General features: G+C 41.0%; 1 protein-coding gene across 2 annotated transcripts in view; it reads right to left on the bottom strand.

Annotated features, from left to right (window-relative positions):
• Nucleotides 1-17,397, bottom strand: part of ZFYVE28 (zinc finger FYVE-type containing 28) — a 300,215-nt gene that overhangs the window by 200,819 nt on the left and 81,999 nt on the right. Inside the window, exon 1 of one of the 2 annotated variants that reach the window (XM_074951802.1) lies at nt 11,076-11,165. The exons of the other annotated variant lie outside the window; for it this stretch is intronic. Coding sequence (XP_074807903.1) covers nt 11,076-11,144 — 69 coding nt within the window. The 5' untranslated portion in view covers nt 11,145-11,165. Of the gene's footprint in view, nt 1-11,075; nt 11,166-17,397 lie in introns of those variants that run through there. 2 annotated transcript variants of the gene reach the window in all.

Below are 17,397 nucleotides of genomic sequence, written 5' to 3'. Positions count from 1 at the left end.
ATTTATTAAAGGTTTCAGAGCAGCAGCCGTGTTAGTCTGTATTCGCAAAAAGAAAAGAAGTACTTGTGGCACCTTAGAGACTAACAAATTTATTTGAGCATAAGCTTTCGTGAGCTACAGCTCACTTCATCGGATGCATTCAGTGGAAAATACAGTGAGGAGATTTATATACACACAGAACATGAAAAAATGGGTGTTACCATACACACTGTAAGGAGAGTGATCACTTAAGATGAGCTATTACCAGCAGGAGAGCGGGGTGGGGGAGAGGGGAAGAAAACCTTTTGTAGTGATAATCAAGGTGGGCCATTTCCAGCAGTTAACAAGAACGTCTGAGGAACGGGGGGGGAAATAAACCTGGGGAAATAGTTTTACTTTGTGTAATGACTCATCCACTCCCAGTCTCTATTCAAGCATGAGTTAATTGTATCCAGTTTGCAAATTAATTCCAATTCAGCAGTCTCTCGTTGGAGTCTGTTTCTGAAGTCTTTTTGTTGTAATATTGCGACTTTTAGGTCAGAGATCGAGTGACCAGAGAGACTGAAGTGTTCTCCAACTGGTTTATGAATATCATAATTCTTAACATCTGATTTGTGTCCATTTATTCTTTTACGTAGAGACTGTCCAGTTTGACCAATGTACATGGCAGAGGGGCATTGCTGGCACATGATGGCATATATCACATTGGTGGATGTGCAGGTGAACGAGCCTCTGATAGTGTGGCTGATGTTGTTAGGCCCTGTGATGGTGTCCCCTGAATAGATATGTGGACACAGTTGGCAACGGGCTTTGTTGCAAGGACAGGTTCCTGGGTTAGTGGTTCTGTTGTGTGGTGTGTGGTTCCTGGTGAGTATTTGCTTCAGGTTGGGGGGCTGTCTGTAGAATTATCTTAATTTAGTGAAGTGAACGGATTGTTCCTGGTCACCATGTCCATCAAGATTTTAGAGCTAGTAGACTCATCCTCTCACACCTAGTTTTATTCATAGATTGGAAAAGAAAAACAAGCTTTCCTGTTTTTTCAACTCTCAGTCGGTTTTGTAATTCTGAATGAAATCATCATTGAACTGAACTAGTTGAATAAACTGAAATGAAGAATATATTTTCTCTGCACCTGTGGAAGAGGCTACTGCCATCAAAAGCTGGTTTAGCATCAAACTGTGGCTCCAGGTGCTTGCTTAGCCAGTGACTGCCACCAGTTCAGTTGTTTGATGATCTTTAAAACTTGGCAGGAAATATGTATGGCTCAATATTTTTATTTAATTTAAATTATTTGAATAGGGTATAATCAAGTTTAGGCCTTATTAGAGGTTGTCAATTTCAAATAGGTTTATTTTTAAAGAATAAATGTATATTTAATTTACATTTTTAAAAATACTTATTAATTAAGGCATGTATTTGTATTCCCACTTGTTTAAATTGTCCACATAACGTGGACCAGGGACATAGCCAAACTCCTGCATCATGAATAAGTGTTCTTCTGCTATCAGATGAACTGTTCTGAACTTCTACTTGGGATGTACTAGGAACTCTGAAATAGCTTTCAGTATAGATTAAGTTAAAGCAACCCAGAAGCCTACAAAGTGCTGGAGCATAGTGGCCAAGAGGAATGAGAAATGTAGCTTTCCCTTGAAGTACAGCCAGCCAAGCTTTTCAGATAGCTAATTTAAAAAACGCTGAATTTCTTCTCCAGGATAATCATTACACTGAGTTTCTTAAAATACTACAGAACTTTAATAAATGTTTATATTACAGTAGCATCGAGAGGACCCATACCAGAACTGGGACCCCATTAGGCTATGTGTACCCAAACAGATTATAGAGACTGGTCCTGCCCTAGATGGTTTATATACTCTAAACCAGTGGTTCTCAAAGCCGGTTCACCGCTTGTTTAGAGAAAGCCCCTGGTGGGCTGGACTGGTTTGTTTACCTGCCGCTTCCGCAGGTTCGGCCGATCGCGGCTCCCACTGGCTGCGGTTCACCTCTCCAGGCCAATGGGGACTGCGGGAAACAGCGCGGGCCAAGGGACGTGCTGGCCTCCCTTCCCGCAGCCCGCATTGGCCTGGAGCGACGAACCATGGCCAGTGGGAGCCGCGATCGGCCGAACCTGCTGACACAGCAGGTAAACAAACCGGTCCAGTCCGCCAGGGGCTTTCCCTGAACAAGTGGCGGACCGGCTTCGAGAACCACTGCTCTAGACTTCGTCTACACTGTGAGCTATGGGCATGATTCCCAGCTTACATACACATATTTGTGCTAGCTTGATGAGAGCTTGTCAGAGTATAAATAGTAGTGTAGCCACAGTAGCACAGGGCGCAGAAGCATGGCTTAGCCATGCTATGTACCCACAGAGTTCAGGCAGGTTTGTACTCGGCATGGCTATACTGTGCTGCCGCTGTCCATGCTACCACAGCTACACTATTTATACTCACAGTAGCTCAATAAGAGCAACCATGAATGTGTATGTGAGCTGGAAACCACACCCCTAGCTCGCAATGTAGCCTAAGAATGAGAAATGTACACAGAGTGGAGGACAGGGAGCCCACCAAATAGATACTGTGCAATTGTTTAATATATAAGTATATATGTTTTGAAATTACATTAACACTGACTTTCTTCAACTGCCCCAAGCCACCTGGCCCAACTATCCCTTATCTTAAGTATTAAAGAAATTAGCTAACGTGTAAGCCAGTGTGCCAGAGGGAGTAGCCAATCTGATCAGTTTGGGGAAGCTGTTCCAATCTGTGATGGTTCTCAGGGTGCCCAGGACTGTGACCTTGTAATCCCCTAGCCTCCAGCAAGAGGGAGACATGCTTGCACTTAACTGAGTGTCAGTTTCCTGTTGCCAACAGCCTGTCAGCCACTCTCACAATCTCCTCTGGTCTACAGCAGCCCTTACTTTGCCTTGCAGATTAACAATAGTGTATCCCAGTGCCTGAGCCCCTTTGAAACATTCCCCTGTTGCATCCAGCGCTTTATCCACTGAACATACTCTCAGAAATACGAAGTCTGCTGTACCCAAGGGAAGAGTATAAACATATCAGCTTGAATGATTAGCTCAGGATCAGCACCCTGCTTAATATCTCAGTACGTAGATATATTTACAGTGAAAAACAACAATATGTTTGTTTTCAAAGATTCAAGAGATAGTGAGTAAGGCGAATGGAAACCAAGAGGGCTATATATAAAAAATCCACACTTTCTACAAACTAAACTTTACTGGCTAACTGTCTGTCTAAAGAAGTTTCTCTTACCCCTAATGTCCTTTGCAGCATTTCCCATTTTGTGATCCTATTTTCATCAATGTGATCGCACTGCCCAATTTCTTCCTACGTGCAGGATAAAGAGGTCTTTTCCCCTTCTACTTATATCCCCAAAGTTCATTGTCTGTACTCCAAGTCAGCATAATCCCCTTGGCTTGTTTTCCTGTGTGCTACTGCCCTGTTGATTTCACATCCCCTCGTTGACTTGGTATGTAGATGTGCCACCACTGTGTTGGCTTACAATGCTTAACTTGCATGCTGACAGAAAGTCAGGTGAATAAACATCTTTAATTCGACAGAAAACCTTTTTGTCAACTCTGCCTTGATACTAACTCTAAGAACATATTTTTAGTATACATACATAACTCCTACATAGTATCTGTATATATGATATACATGATATAAATGATATTAATGACAAGGTGACCCTGTCTCATTTAAGACCTCACATGACATTCTTTGATGAAACAATGTGCATACCAGGATCAGGATATTCTTGTATTCCCCTTGCCAATTGGCACTGAAGGATTTATGGGTCACACAAGCATAAAGGGGTGGTGTGAAAGAAAGTGAGGAAAGAGACAGGCGGTCAAGGTAGGCAGCATTGGTGGAACGGGAAGGGTGAGGCAGCAATGCAACAAAAAAGAATTGTAAATAAGTAGGTATATGCAGCATTTTGAGGGGACTTGAAAGTTAGGACAAGAAGCATGAACTTAATGTGATGAAAGAGGAGCTAGTGAAGAGATTTCAAACAGGGAAGAGGGAGGGAATGTGATCAGAGTAAAGGGAAAGGACAATAAACTTAGCAGCTATATTTTGTATGATCAGAGGGGGACGATGAGGGTGTTAGTGAGGTCTGAAAGAGATTGAAAGGAGGGTTGCCAGAGAGTCATACAGTTTAAGGCCAGAAGGGGACAAGCAGTTCATCCAATCTGACCTCCTGCATATCACAGGCCTCCAACACTACACAGCATCTGCACATAAACCAACAATCAAAATTAGACCAAAGTATTACAGCCCCCAGGAAATTTAAACTATTATATGCTATAGGCAAAGAATTGGAGGGACCAATGTGCACCAGTGCCTGAGGCCCCCCACACTGGAAGCTAATTCTTGAAGTGAGATATACCCAGATAATCCCAGCAACTGGCCCACACTCCATGCTGCAAAGAAAGGCAAAAAACTCAAAGCCCAAGGTTGCTGCAGATCTAACCCGGGGTGAGGGAGGGAGAATTCCTTCTCAACCCCCACATATGGCCAGCAGAAAGTGAGGAAAGAAAACATATGGCCAAAGTTGGCATCAGTGGTGGAACAGAAATCATAGCCAAGATGACAATTTTTAATTTGTGAAGAAAGAGAAGGTTGAATTTTAGAAATATTATGAAAAAGAGCCAAGATTAGGAAACAGTCTGGATTTGTGAGATCAGGATGAATTGAAGATTACAACACTGATTGACGGGAAGGTAACTGGAATGATGGTGCTAGTTTCAAAAGTGACTGAGAAAAAGGATAATGGAGAAGGTTTCAGAAGAAAAACAATGAGTTTAATTTTGATCATTTTAAGTTTCAGTTAATGGTGGAACACCAAAGGGAGATGTCAGAGAGACAGGCTCAGATAAAGTACTGGACAGAGGTAGACTGGTCAAGAGTGGATAGATTTGCAAATCCTTAGCATAAAGATACTAGCTGAAGCTATCTGTGCATTGATGCAGCAACACAAACAAGGGGTACAAAGGGGAAGGAGCTTAGAAGCCAGAATTGGAGCCCTGTGAGAGTCCTGCAGAGTGTGAGAAAAGGGAGGAGGAGGAGGGGTTCAAGATCAAAGAGTCAGGAAGAGATGCAGAACAAACAGTCAGAAAAGCCAAAGGAGGACCAAGTTTGAAAATAATTTTTACAATGAATGTGTTTTTGTGTTTTAAGAACTGATTTTCAGTTTATTTCTTATGAAGTGTAGGGAACCTCTAGAATGGGCAATACTTCTAACGTCAGAATGATTTTTTTAAGAGCACCAATTGGTAGGTTGGTTGCAAACCATATGCATTCAATTCAGAATTTTTCTGTGTTTGTGTGTGTAAAAAAGTCAGATTTCTTTAAATCACAATACTGACTGTAATACAAGTTCTTTGAACAATCTTTCTTAAGAGTCCCTGATCACAAATGTGTTACAATCCTGATGCATAAGGTGACTCCAAGACACCATAGCCCCATGTATCCCACTGAAAAAGAATTTGCAGACCTTTGCTTCGGAATCTAAATTCTTCTTTTTAAAAGTTGGTTTCTTGCGCTTAGGACTGAAAAAAAATTGACAAATGTCAACTGAGTGTAAACCAATGAAGTTTTGTCTTCCTGAGTCTGAAGACAGCCTGAAATAATAACTCAGAGGTGAAAACGGTCCCATCCTTCTCAATAGGAGTATTAAGTCTAAATGCTACAGGTCATTTAAACAGTTACAAATCACCTATCAGGACTTCTGAAAGGCCAAAACTTCTGAAATCCTCCTGCCCAAATGACAACTTCTCTGATGCAGTTACACATTTTCAAATCAAAAATCTTTGGGCCAACCAAAAACAACTTAATATGTAGTGACAGCATAAAATAAGTTGAAAATCAAAACAACCCGGGGGCTCCTTTTTGTATTTCTTCCATCTGGGTGGGGGTGGGAGATAGATGAAGTCATTTTCATTTTAATCAGTTTTGTTTTCAGTGTTGGGATGTTTGGTTGCAAACACTGAAGGGGAATGTTTGTATAAAACAAGCTGTTCCCATGGAAATATTACAAAATCATAGGAACATGTATATTGGTTTGTGCTTCTTTAAACCTTTATTTTACAAAACCTAAATTTTAAGCCAAATTTGAGTTGACCATGTTCTTTTAAAATTATAAAATAAAATCATTCAGATAATTCATCAACTATCTTTAAGAGAGTCAATGCCCAACTTCATTTCCCTATTAAGTCTGCTTTGCAACTTTAAGCAGGTATCTGAGGACTGACCTCAACACAGAGTTGGTGTAGTGGGTCCTATGCCACACATATTCCTGGCTCCAGCAGAGGTATAGCTAGGAGCTTCTACATAATCTTCCTGATCCCTAGCAACCATAAAAGTCCGTTAGAGTCAGAAGCACCTGGGAAAAGGGGGAAGCCTGCCAGCCCCATGATTGGGCAGCAACAAACAACACTGAATGCCTCCTTTGTCCCACTTCCAGAGTTGTGATGAGCACAGCTTCAGCAGTCCCATGAAATCATAGCTAATGCATTTTTAGTAATCTAGGAACAGTAAGCACACAGGATAAAAAAAATGTCACTTTTACACAGTTAGAGGATCAGACCAAATTTCAGGTCAAGAAAAGAGTAAACACAGGCATACTTGATCTTAAATTCACAATCTCATATCAAAGCCTTAGGTATCAATCTTTACCTCACACTGTATCTATCTGGAATTTACCTTAACCCTGCAAATAGAGTTTTAACTACTGTCCTAAATATGCCCTTCTCCCTCTCTGTCGTGGAACAGTATAAATCAAATTAACTTCCTGAACCAATGTGTCCTTCAGCTTATGTCAAGGTTCCTCCCCCACTCTGAACTCTAGTGTACAGATGTAGGGACCTGCATGAAAACCTCCTAAGCTTACTTTTACCAGCTTAGGTTAAAACTTCCCCAAGGTACAAATTAATCTTATCCTTTGTCCTTGGAATATCCACTGCCACCACCAAACTCTAACTGGGTTTAGTGGGAAACGTAGTTTGGACACGTCTTTCCCCCCAAAATCCTCCCAACCCCTGCACCCCACTTCCTGGGAAAGGTTTGGTAAAAATCCTCACCAATTTGCATAGGTGACCACAGACCCAAACCCTTGGATCTGAGAACAATGAAAAAGCATTCAGTTTTCGTACAAGAAGACTTTTAATAGAAACAGAAGTAAATAGAAGTAAAGGAATCACCTCTGTAAAATCAGGATGGTAGATACCTTACAGGGTAATTAGATTCAAAACATAGAGAATCCCTCTAGGCAAAACCTTAAGTTACAAAAAAGACACACAGACAGAAATAGTCATTCTATTCAGCACAGTTCTCTTCTCAGCCATTTAAAGAAATCATAATCTAACACATACCTAGCTAGATTACTTACTAAAAGTTCTAAGACTTCATTCCTGTTCTATCCCCGGCAAAAGCAGCATATAGACAGACACAGACCCTTTGTTTCTCTCCCTCCTCTCAGCTTTTGAAAGTATCTTGTCTCCTCATTGGTCATTTTGGTCAGATTGCCAGTGAGGTTACCTTTAGCTTCTTAACCCTTTACAGGTGAGAGGATTTTTCCTCTGGCCAGGAGGGATTTTAAAGGGGTTTACCCTTCCCTTTATATTTATGACAGCTTACATTTCCAAATTCTAATTACCTTTTTACAATTTTTACAACTTTTTACAATTGATAGGGCAATCAGTCTTCTCATTCATATTTTCAATTACTCCAAGTAAATACTCATGACACCAAAATAACTTCAGTTTTAAATTAACTGTGTTAGCTTCGCAACATATTTGCAGATCCATTATATAATCTAAACCTTGTCAATTAGTTGTGTATTTATCATTCCTACATGCTATTTGAACACTCAAAAGTATGTATTATGAAAATATCACATGTCAAAGCAATATATTCCTCTGATGTTATCTCTTAGATAAGCTCTAGTTTTATTCCCTTACATAAATACATGGTTCATTAGTATTTGTTTGTATTTAGCTTATCCAGCAGCATTTTGTAACTGCCATTCAACAGAATTTTTTCTGCCTTGGACATTTTGTCAAATATATGCCATGTGTCATTTTAAATTTCTAACCATGCACTTTAAATTATTAGGCTTCAAAAACCTGTATGGAGATTTATAAACCCTGTGTGAAGAATTCACTTGAGCGATTTGAAAATACTCAGAGGGAGATGAAACAACAACATCTGTACAAGTAGGACAATCTGCTGGAAAACAGGCAGCAAGCCAAAGACCCTGTGAAGGTCTGGGCAAGCAAAGAGACAAAATCCTGAAAAGCTGTAAACAGTAAAGGTAGAAGTGCTTTTTACATTAAATCAAAGAAATTTTAAAAGAATAAGATAAGATAAGACACTCTTTGAAGCTTATTAAAAACCACACACACAAATCAACACATGGAACGTTTTCTCTAGTCCATAGTCATGTATTCTCATTTATTATTGTACTGATTAACAATTTGATTACTTGTAACCAAAGAATCACAGAAATTAGAAGTGTTTGTTCATAGCACCCAAAAATGTGTGAGATGCTTCACTGACATGCAAAAATATACACAACCTGTTCTGAGGAACATAACAAGAACATAAGAAAATAAGAAAGGCCATACTGGGTCAGACCAATGGTCCTTCTAGCCCAGTATGCTGTCTTCCAACAGTGGCCAATGCCAGATGCTTCAAAGGAAATAAACAGAACAGGGCCATCATCAAGTGATCCATCCTCTGTCGTCCAGTCCAGCATCTGGCAGTCAGAGGCTTAAGGGACACCCAGAGCATGGGGTTGCATCCCTGACCATCTTGGTTAACAGCTATTGATGGACCTATCCTCCATCAACTTGTGTAACTTTTTTTAATACAGTTGTCGTTTTGGCCTTCACAACATTCCCTGCCAATGAATTCCACAGGTTGACTGTGCATTGTGTAAAGAAGTACTTCCTTTTGTTTATTTTAAACCTGCTGCCTATTAATTTCATTGGGTGACCGCTGGTTCTTGAGTTATATGAAGGAAGTTTACAGGAGTTGCAACAAGTGGAATCAACAAACAATGAGAGGGATAGTAGGAAAAGGGGACTACCAAGCAACAAGTGTACGGTCATATGGTTCCTTGGTTTGTTATATTAGTGTCTTGATGGTTCCTAGAGGTTGTGTTTATAAATCTTTTTGGACTGGGAAAGCTGAATGGAACTGATACGATATGAATAAAGATGGTAAAAGAGAGCAGAGGCAGGAGAGAATGGAAACAGGAAGAAACAGGGAATGTAGTGGCATGGGGGAAAGGGTGGGAGGGAAGGGTAACAGGATCAGGAAGAGGAACCTAGTAGCCTTTGTAACGCTTATTGAACACAGAAACAAGAACTGTATTAGCTAAAGAGATGGGCCTGGTTTTATTACTTGGGAAATCTAAGAAAAACCAGGTGCTTCAGGAAGTGAATTGGAGGGAAGCATCATCACTAAGGCTACGTTTTAGTCATGGGTATTTTTAGTAAAAGTCATGGATAGGTCATGGGCAGTATACAAAAATTCATGGACCGTGACTAATCCATGACTTTTACTATATACCCCTGAATAAAACTTGTGGGGGGGGCAGCCCTGTGGGCCCTATGGGTGCTTGGGGGGGAGACAGCCCAGGGGGAGCCGCTCGGGAGTGAGGGGGTTGGCGGAGGAGGTTCCCTACCCGGTTCCTGGGAAGCAGCAACCTCCAGCTCCCAGCTCCACATGCTGCGTCCACTCCACCCCAAGTCCCGGTTCTGCAGCTCCCATTGGCTGGGAACTACAGCCAATGAGAGCTGCGGGGGCAGTGCCTGCAGGCAGAGGCAGCACATGGAGCTAGGAGCTGAGGGTGGGGAGTTCCTGTCACCCTTCTGGGGAGTCCCCCCAGTAAGCACTGCCCTGCACTCCAATCCCCAGCCCTGAGCCCCCCCCCCCGACACCCAAACTCCTGCTGCTGGGGGGCAGTGACTTCCATGACCTCCGTGACAAACACAGAGCCTTAATTATCACTACCAAGACTAGACAGAACTCAGTTATTCCCTTCAACAAAAAGTACAATCTATACAAAAAGACGAGCTGGCTTTGAGCGAAGTAAAGCGGTTTTTAATACTGTTGCCTAAGAAAGGTCCTCTAAACCAAATCCCTTGAATTAACTATAACTTCAAAAAAATATTCTGTTTCTAAGAGTGAGAAGTCCCACATCTTTCTCTACTTGAGCAGACCAAAACAGCAGTATTTAGATGCCATGCTCTTTTGGCCATGTTTTCCTTTTCCTGCTTTATGATTCATAATGCTGCCAAAATATTCAAAGCTAAAAATCAAGAGAAAACAGAAAGCAACATATACAACCTTCACTCACTGAAAAAAGCCTGGTATGGAAATATTCTGTCAGGCTCTCATTTAAAGATCAAAGAGGACTGAAACAAGTTGATGCAATTGATGGAGACCACTCAGAAGTTTCAACTGTTCCAAAATGCATCGGCATGCACTGGCAGTGTTACCTAAAGGAATCACATTTAACCAGTTCTCCAATGAATCCACTGGCTTCTTATTTGTGTCCTGGTGCAATTCAAGGAATTGAAATTAATTTATGAAGTCCAATAGCATCTCGAACTCTCATTCTTAGAGGCTGCTTCTCTTCACATATAGTGCTGCAGCAGTGAGGTCATCTGAGGTGTTGAAGCTAAGTCCTTAGATATAAATTAATGGTGGCAGGGCATACTCACTGGAGGAAATTACTCTCTAATTTGCTTTCCCTGTAGGTCTAAAACAGGTTGAGTGTGATCTTTGGAAAACACTACAAGGACCCTCAATTTTCTTGAGTTTTTGCCTGGGTAGTATTGGAGTGGGTTCTGCATAGTTGTGACCATGTCCTCTCTCTTCGATTTTGGCCATGAAAAATAGTTCATTATTAAACACTACAGGCTCCCTGATCTTTGTACTTGGGTAAATTCCATGAATAAAAAGTAAAAGCATTCATTGCAGCTAGCTTTCACTTCAAAGGTAAAACAAAACAAAAAAATCCTCAACCCTTAGCAGATCTGATTGGTGGCTTGAGACAATACATACCTTACTGAAGAATTCTCTCCCCATCCTGTGTTCCATTTCTCTTTTCCCCACAGCTCTTTGCCATCTCATCTTTCCACCACACTATATGTGTTCTCCCATCATCTTTAGCATTGATTCCAGCATAATTTTTTCTTGCTGCTCCACTCCACCATGGAAACCAGCTGCAGAGTAAGAATTACCAAAATCCCTCTAAAGAGCTGAACACTGATACTTGAGATAGCAGGATTCCAATCAATTTCACAGACAGTGTTGGCAATGAACACAGTGCAGAGGAGCAAGTGAGAAATCCAGAATGAATATGGAGGGCAGTAGTAGAGAAAGTGTGGGAGGAGGAAGAGAATACACAGCAAATTCGAGAGTGATACAGTAAACTAGAAGGAAGAGGGATGTGCATGAATTGGAATGTTGCTACATGTAAGAAAACTTGAGAGACAAGAAATATACACTTTAAAGGCTTTTTGGAAAGTGTTATCTGCAGTCTCAGAGAACAATTTGGGAACCAGCACGAAGCACAATACCAATGTGCCTGAAGGGGAAACTGTCTTCCCCTGCTACTTCACATACAGAATCAGTGCTAGAGCTGGTTGAAAGTTTTCCAACAAAACAGTTTTCTGTCAGTAAATGCTGAATCAACAGAACTGACACATTTCACAGGAACATGTCAATTCTGTCAAAACTAGCCTGCCTGGTTTCCTGACATCCTGCTTGGCGGAAGGGTTGCCAACTCTCCAGGTTTGGCCTGAAGTCTCCCAGAATCGGTATCTATCTCCCGGTGACTACTGAAAGCAATCAAGGAGATTTTAATAGGATACTTTAAGAAAATGACATTATGTCGTGTTGGGGGGGCGGGAGGGAATCTCCCGGAATAGCTTCAGTCAGAGTTGGCAAACCAACTTGGCGGGCTCTTTAGCTTCCAGTGGCCTACTAACCAGGTAGCTGGCTCCCTGGAATACCCAGCTTTCTCTGACCTACCTGATTGTCCAGCTGGCTTACTGGCCAGGGAACCAGCCAAGGAGCAGAAAAATTTACAATTCTTACTTGTTGTTCCAATTCACAATAAAAATATCTGGAAATGCAAAATTTTCCACAAATGGAAATTCTGGCTGCAGCACAGTTCTATGCAATGCCTAATCCCAAACATATCACATAACCTTTACAAAATGGTTATACTGCTTTGTCAGAAGTTACTTCTTTTTCCCCAAGACACAAAATAATGTATTCTTGAAATACGATAGTAAAAATATAGACGTTTGTATCCTTCCACATATTTAGCACATATTGACACAATTAATTTTCCCCAGTAATCTTCATGCACCTGCACTAAATTATTTTGCAGGTCTATTGTCATCGGAACTACACGTTGTATCACTGACACTGACAAACATCTTGAATCACAACAGAAGTATCCAATCATATTCAAACAGAAAATAGAAAATAATGTCCTTATAAAGACTTCACAGGAAGAAACTACAACACAGACCCAGTGACTTGTTCTCACACTGAAAATGAAGGCATCCTTTTCTTTGACAAAAATAGAGCACATCAGTACCATTTATAAACAATCACAATCAAAATTATACTTTAAAAATAATATTTGCAGGATATAATTATGTTTGTTTTCCTACAACTAAAATAAATAGTTAAATATTCAAAAACACCTTGGAAATATATTGCATGGCTAATAAGTTATTTTATATATTCAAGCTTCAGCCCAAAGCAATTTGAAATAGCTGAGATATTAAATTCCTCCACACAAAGATTTATGACAGAAATATCACCTCATCCATAACTACGGACATGCTGCTAGCAGTGCCATTTAAAAAATAAGTTATTATGGACCATTGCTCCAGTGGCACTGGCAATTATTGGCATACAAGGTTCCAGTGATTGATGGCAAAGAAGTGCACAAGAAAAAAAAATTGGAAAGCCCATTGAGAGGAGGTTTGAGGAGGCTTCTTGACGACCAACCCTGTAAAAATGTAGCTTTTACATTCTGGGGTAACCGAGATACTCAAAACAAGCAATGCTAACGGTACTTCTTGATTCAATAGTCTGTCTCCTCCTTCCTCCCCTGCTCCCCAGCGTGCGCACATGCACAGACTTCCTATGTCCAGCTAACCATCATTTCCCTGCCCAGCTAGTCATAAGCCAGAAATACCAGCAGTAGGGAAGATAGGACTTTGGGGGCCAAGCAGTATTCACAGCCACAGGCCAACTCTTTGGTTACACTTGTTGAACGTCTATACTTTTGTTGCCATAGTGATCACCATTTAATTGATACCCAGCAGCAATCTCTCTCCCGGACCAAGCCAGTTCTCTGCTTCAGTTTGTTGGACTTTCCCCATTAACTCATTACCTTGTTAGTCTGCTGGCGGAGTATCTGTACTATTGTTTTATTGCCTTGTTTTACCAAATGATTCCTCCTTCATCTTCCATCCACCAGTCATTATCTCCAGCTCCTTTGTGACAATCCTTCCTTTTCTGCTCCTACCAACTCTTTTCCCTCCTCTCTCCCACACATTCCCACAAATCTCTTACTTCCACATTCTCCTCTGGAAGTATCTTCCCCAACCTTAACCTTGACTCATCCTTTCATCCTGATGTTTTCTGTACCACTCCCTCACAAATCTGCTTAGTGTCCCTATCCCCATCTGCCTCATGTCACACCTTGTTCCCTCACCTCTGTGTAAGGTCTCGCTCTCATTCTGTCCCTTCAAGTTCATGCATGCTTCGATCTCCCTCATCCCAACCCCTTTCCCTGCCTGCTTTACCCCAACTACCTCCTCAAACACCCCATTTCACCAATAAATACTAATGTTCCACCTACCCCACTACCTGCTGAGATCTAGAGCCGATTTTATATAAAATGCCTCTTTCCTGTACTAATGATGCCTGACATGAGTCACTCTTTTAAAGCATCTAGCACTTCACATAATCCACATCCTTTTAAGTGGTGAACAAACCTGATCAAAGAGATTTATCCAAGTTTGAGTCTAACTATACAGGTTCTCAGTTTCCAACAGCAAATTGGAACTTTGCCAGTTGGGGGTGGTGGGGAGAGAAGCTCTCCAAGCACAAATGAAAATTCTAACAATCTATAGATCTTCTGAAACTAAATAGGTCCATATTTTGCATCACCCAAGGCTATTGATTTTTAAAGCATTAAAAAAAGGTAAAAGACTAAGTTGACAATGACATATTAATGTTATAGAAACTATGAAAATTCTGAAAAAAAGCCTTAATATTTTCAACCTATGGTTATACTTCTGCATCTTTTGATTAAACAGAATACAAACAAAAAATACACACACACAGAAACTAATTTCTTACACAGCTTCATCATCATAGTGTCTGAGGTTCAATGGAAAAAAAATCAAAGGCCAAGAAATCTGCTTTATTAGAAAGAACGAAAAGAATCCATTTCTAAACCAGCCACCCCTTCTAAAACAGCCAGAAAACAAATACTCTGCTAGTCTACTAATAATGATCTTACAAATAGCAAGTTCTATCTAGCTGGGTCCAAAACACTTTTCAATCTTTATGTTTGAATGAGCTTCTGTATGCACATGTGTATGCACCACTGTCCAACTGGGTGTCTCCTTTAGCTCAGACACTATTTGCTTGTGTTTTGGTGCATGAAGAGGAGAGTTCTCACTAGGGTGACCAGATGTCCCAATTTTATAGGAACAGTCCCGATATTTGGGGCTCTCTCTTACATAGGCACCTATTACCCCTCACCCCCTGTCCCGGTTTTTCACACTTGCTATCTGGTCACCCTAGTTCTAACACATTGCTGCTGTGAAGTTCTGGATAGTTGTTCTGGGCAGGTTTGTACTGGTTGCTCAGTTAGATACCAAGAAGTGACTTTCCAAGCAGACAAGTGAAAATTATACATTTTACTGAAGAAAGAGGCTTCTCCCTCTTTAACATTCAATATTTGCTAGAAAACAAGTTGCCAGTCGTTTTCAATTACCCTTTGCAGAGGTACTATACCAAGTTTTTTTTTTTAATCTCAAATAACGAAATCTGTTCAAGCATTCCCCAAAGGCATGCACTCTGAAAGCATACACAGTGAAATTTAAAAGTACAGTAGTATGGAAAACTGAAGCTTGTGTATCATATGCTCTAATTCCACACTAGAAATCAGGGGAAAAAAGTCTGACAGCTTCAAATGGCTCAGTTTTCTACTGAAAGAGATCGATATAGTATAATCGATGTTGAAGTTTATGGGCTAAATGAAGGATTTTTCGAGAGTGCTTAAAGGGAGTTAAAAGAAAAGGAGGACTTGTGGCACCTTAGAGACTAACAAATTTATTTGAACATAACCTTTCATGTGCTACAGCTCACTTCATCGGATGCATGCAGTGGAAAATACAGTAGGGGGATTTTATATACACAGAGAACATGAAACAATGGGTGTTACCATACACACTGTAACAAGAGTGATCAGGTAAGGTGAGCTATTACCAGCATGAGAGAAAAAAACCTTTTGTAATGATAATCAAGGTGGGCTATTTCCAGCAGTTGACAAGAACGTGTGAGGAACAGAAGGGGAGTTAGGTGTCCAACTCTCATTGAAGCATCTTTCAAATAGGTATCAAAACACTTCATTGTTTGCTATAATACACCCTTTTCATAAAAATATAACTAAGTATGGGGCAAACCCCTGTGATCTTTACATTTTTTGTTTTATTTTGGGGGAATTGCATATTATTTTCTCATATCCATTTTGCCTGGCTCCCTGTACCGGCCATTGCAACCTGATGCATGGCGTTGCAGCTCCACTCAGGTATGGCTTGGCTGTCCCTCCAGCATAATGACAGACGAGTGGCCACGCTACATTTGAGTGAGTGGCACTGAACCCTGTGCCTCACATCACAACATCACTCACTCAAATTTGGCCCAATCTCCCCATCATCCTGACAGAGGGGAAGCTGGGTCAAACCTGAGTGGCGCTGTGACCCATGGTCCAGGTCTCAATTCCTGGAGGACGGAGCTGGACCTAGCCCCATAGGACAGGAGCTGACACTACAGGGTGAGTTTCATTTTCTATGTTGTTTTTCATTTTATTTCATATTCGCGAAAAATGTGGTGGTAGGTATACAACAGCGAGATATAAGGACAGCTAGCTAAAATGAGCACTTTCAGGTAGGATTTAAGACGATTGATATTACCACCAGTGAGAAGGTGTGTAGCAGTGGTTGGAAGCTCTGTAACAAACAGTTGGGCAGGAGAGAGGACAGAGTGCATTGCAGGCCACTTGCGCCAGCGTGTAGGGTATGTGTAGCTATACACCACAGTGAAAAGCAGATGGCATCCACACTGCAGTGCATAGTTACACATGTCAGTGAAAGGCTCTGGCAGGGGGGATGCAGCAGGGAAAGGCATCAGCAGCTGCCCTCTACTGGGTCCTTCCACAACGGCAAAGAAAATTTCTGGTGGTGGGGGTGATGGGAAGACACAGAAGGGAAGGCATTAGGGCAAGACTCAGCCCCTATCAGAGCCTTTCCCAGCTACCAGAGTCTTTTCCTGGGGTGGTGAAAGGCTCTAGCAGTCAGTAGGCAGCAGCTCACTGCACTGCTAAAAACAGAAGTATAAATGGGGAGGCACAGCTTGGGTGAGTAGATAGCTGTGTAGGGTATGTGCTTGGGTACATATCCACAACCTTCAGGCATGTCTTTACTCACCTAAGCTGTCCCTCATAGTCTATTCTGTTATTTATACTCATGCTAGGGCGGGGCTATTTGTGTATGTACTTTACACACCACAAGAATCATGCAGCATAGACATACCCTCAGAGTAAGTAAAGTACAAAGGAATGGTAAGATCAGGGAGAAGAGAGACTTATTTTTTATGTTTATGGAAAGCACTGAAGTTTTCTCTTTAGAAAGCTGTCATTGGCATCCATCAGCATCAGACGCAGATAAGTGTGTAAAAAGATGCATGTTCATGTATAAGAAAATACAACAGATTGAGATTCTAAACACTAATGAGGTGTTAAAAGGAGCTCTGACTTTATTCTCCCTTGAGGACAGTTTTAAAACTCAAGTACACTAACATTACAAACATTGAAGCAAGGAGATGTTCAAAGACATTTTCTTCTTTTAGTCTCTTTAAATGCCATGTTTACTTTAGCTAGGTCATTATACTTTTTTTGAGTTCTGATGTCATGGTCTATAAACATCTTTCCAGCTAATGCTGAAATGAAAGCACGAAAAAGGTTTCTCAGTTTAACACGTTGTCTTTAGGAAGCTAAAGGTAGCATATTCTCCTTCAAGGATAATTTTATTCTCAACTGCTGTAGTTTATTCTTTCTGCTTTT

Source organism: Natator depressus, chromosome 4 (genome assembly GCF_965152275.1).
Source record: "Natator depressus isolate rNatDep1 chromosome 4, rNatDep2.hap1, whole genome shotgun sequence".
NCBI lineage: Eukaryota > Metazoa > Chordata > Testudines > Cheloniidae > Natator > Natator depressus.
Note: the sequence above shows the minus strand (reverse complement) of the source record. Positions and strands in the feature narration are given on the sequence as shown.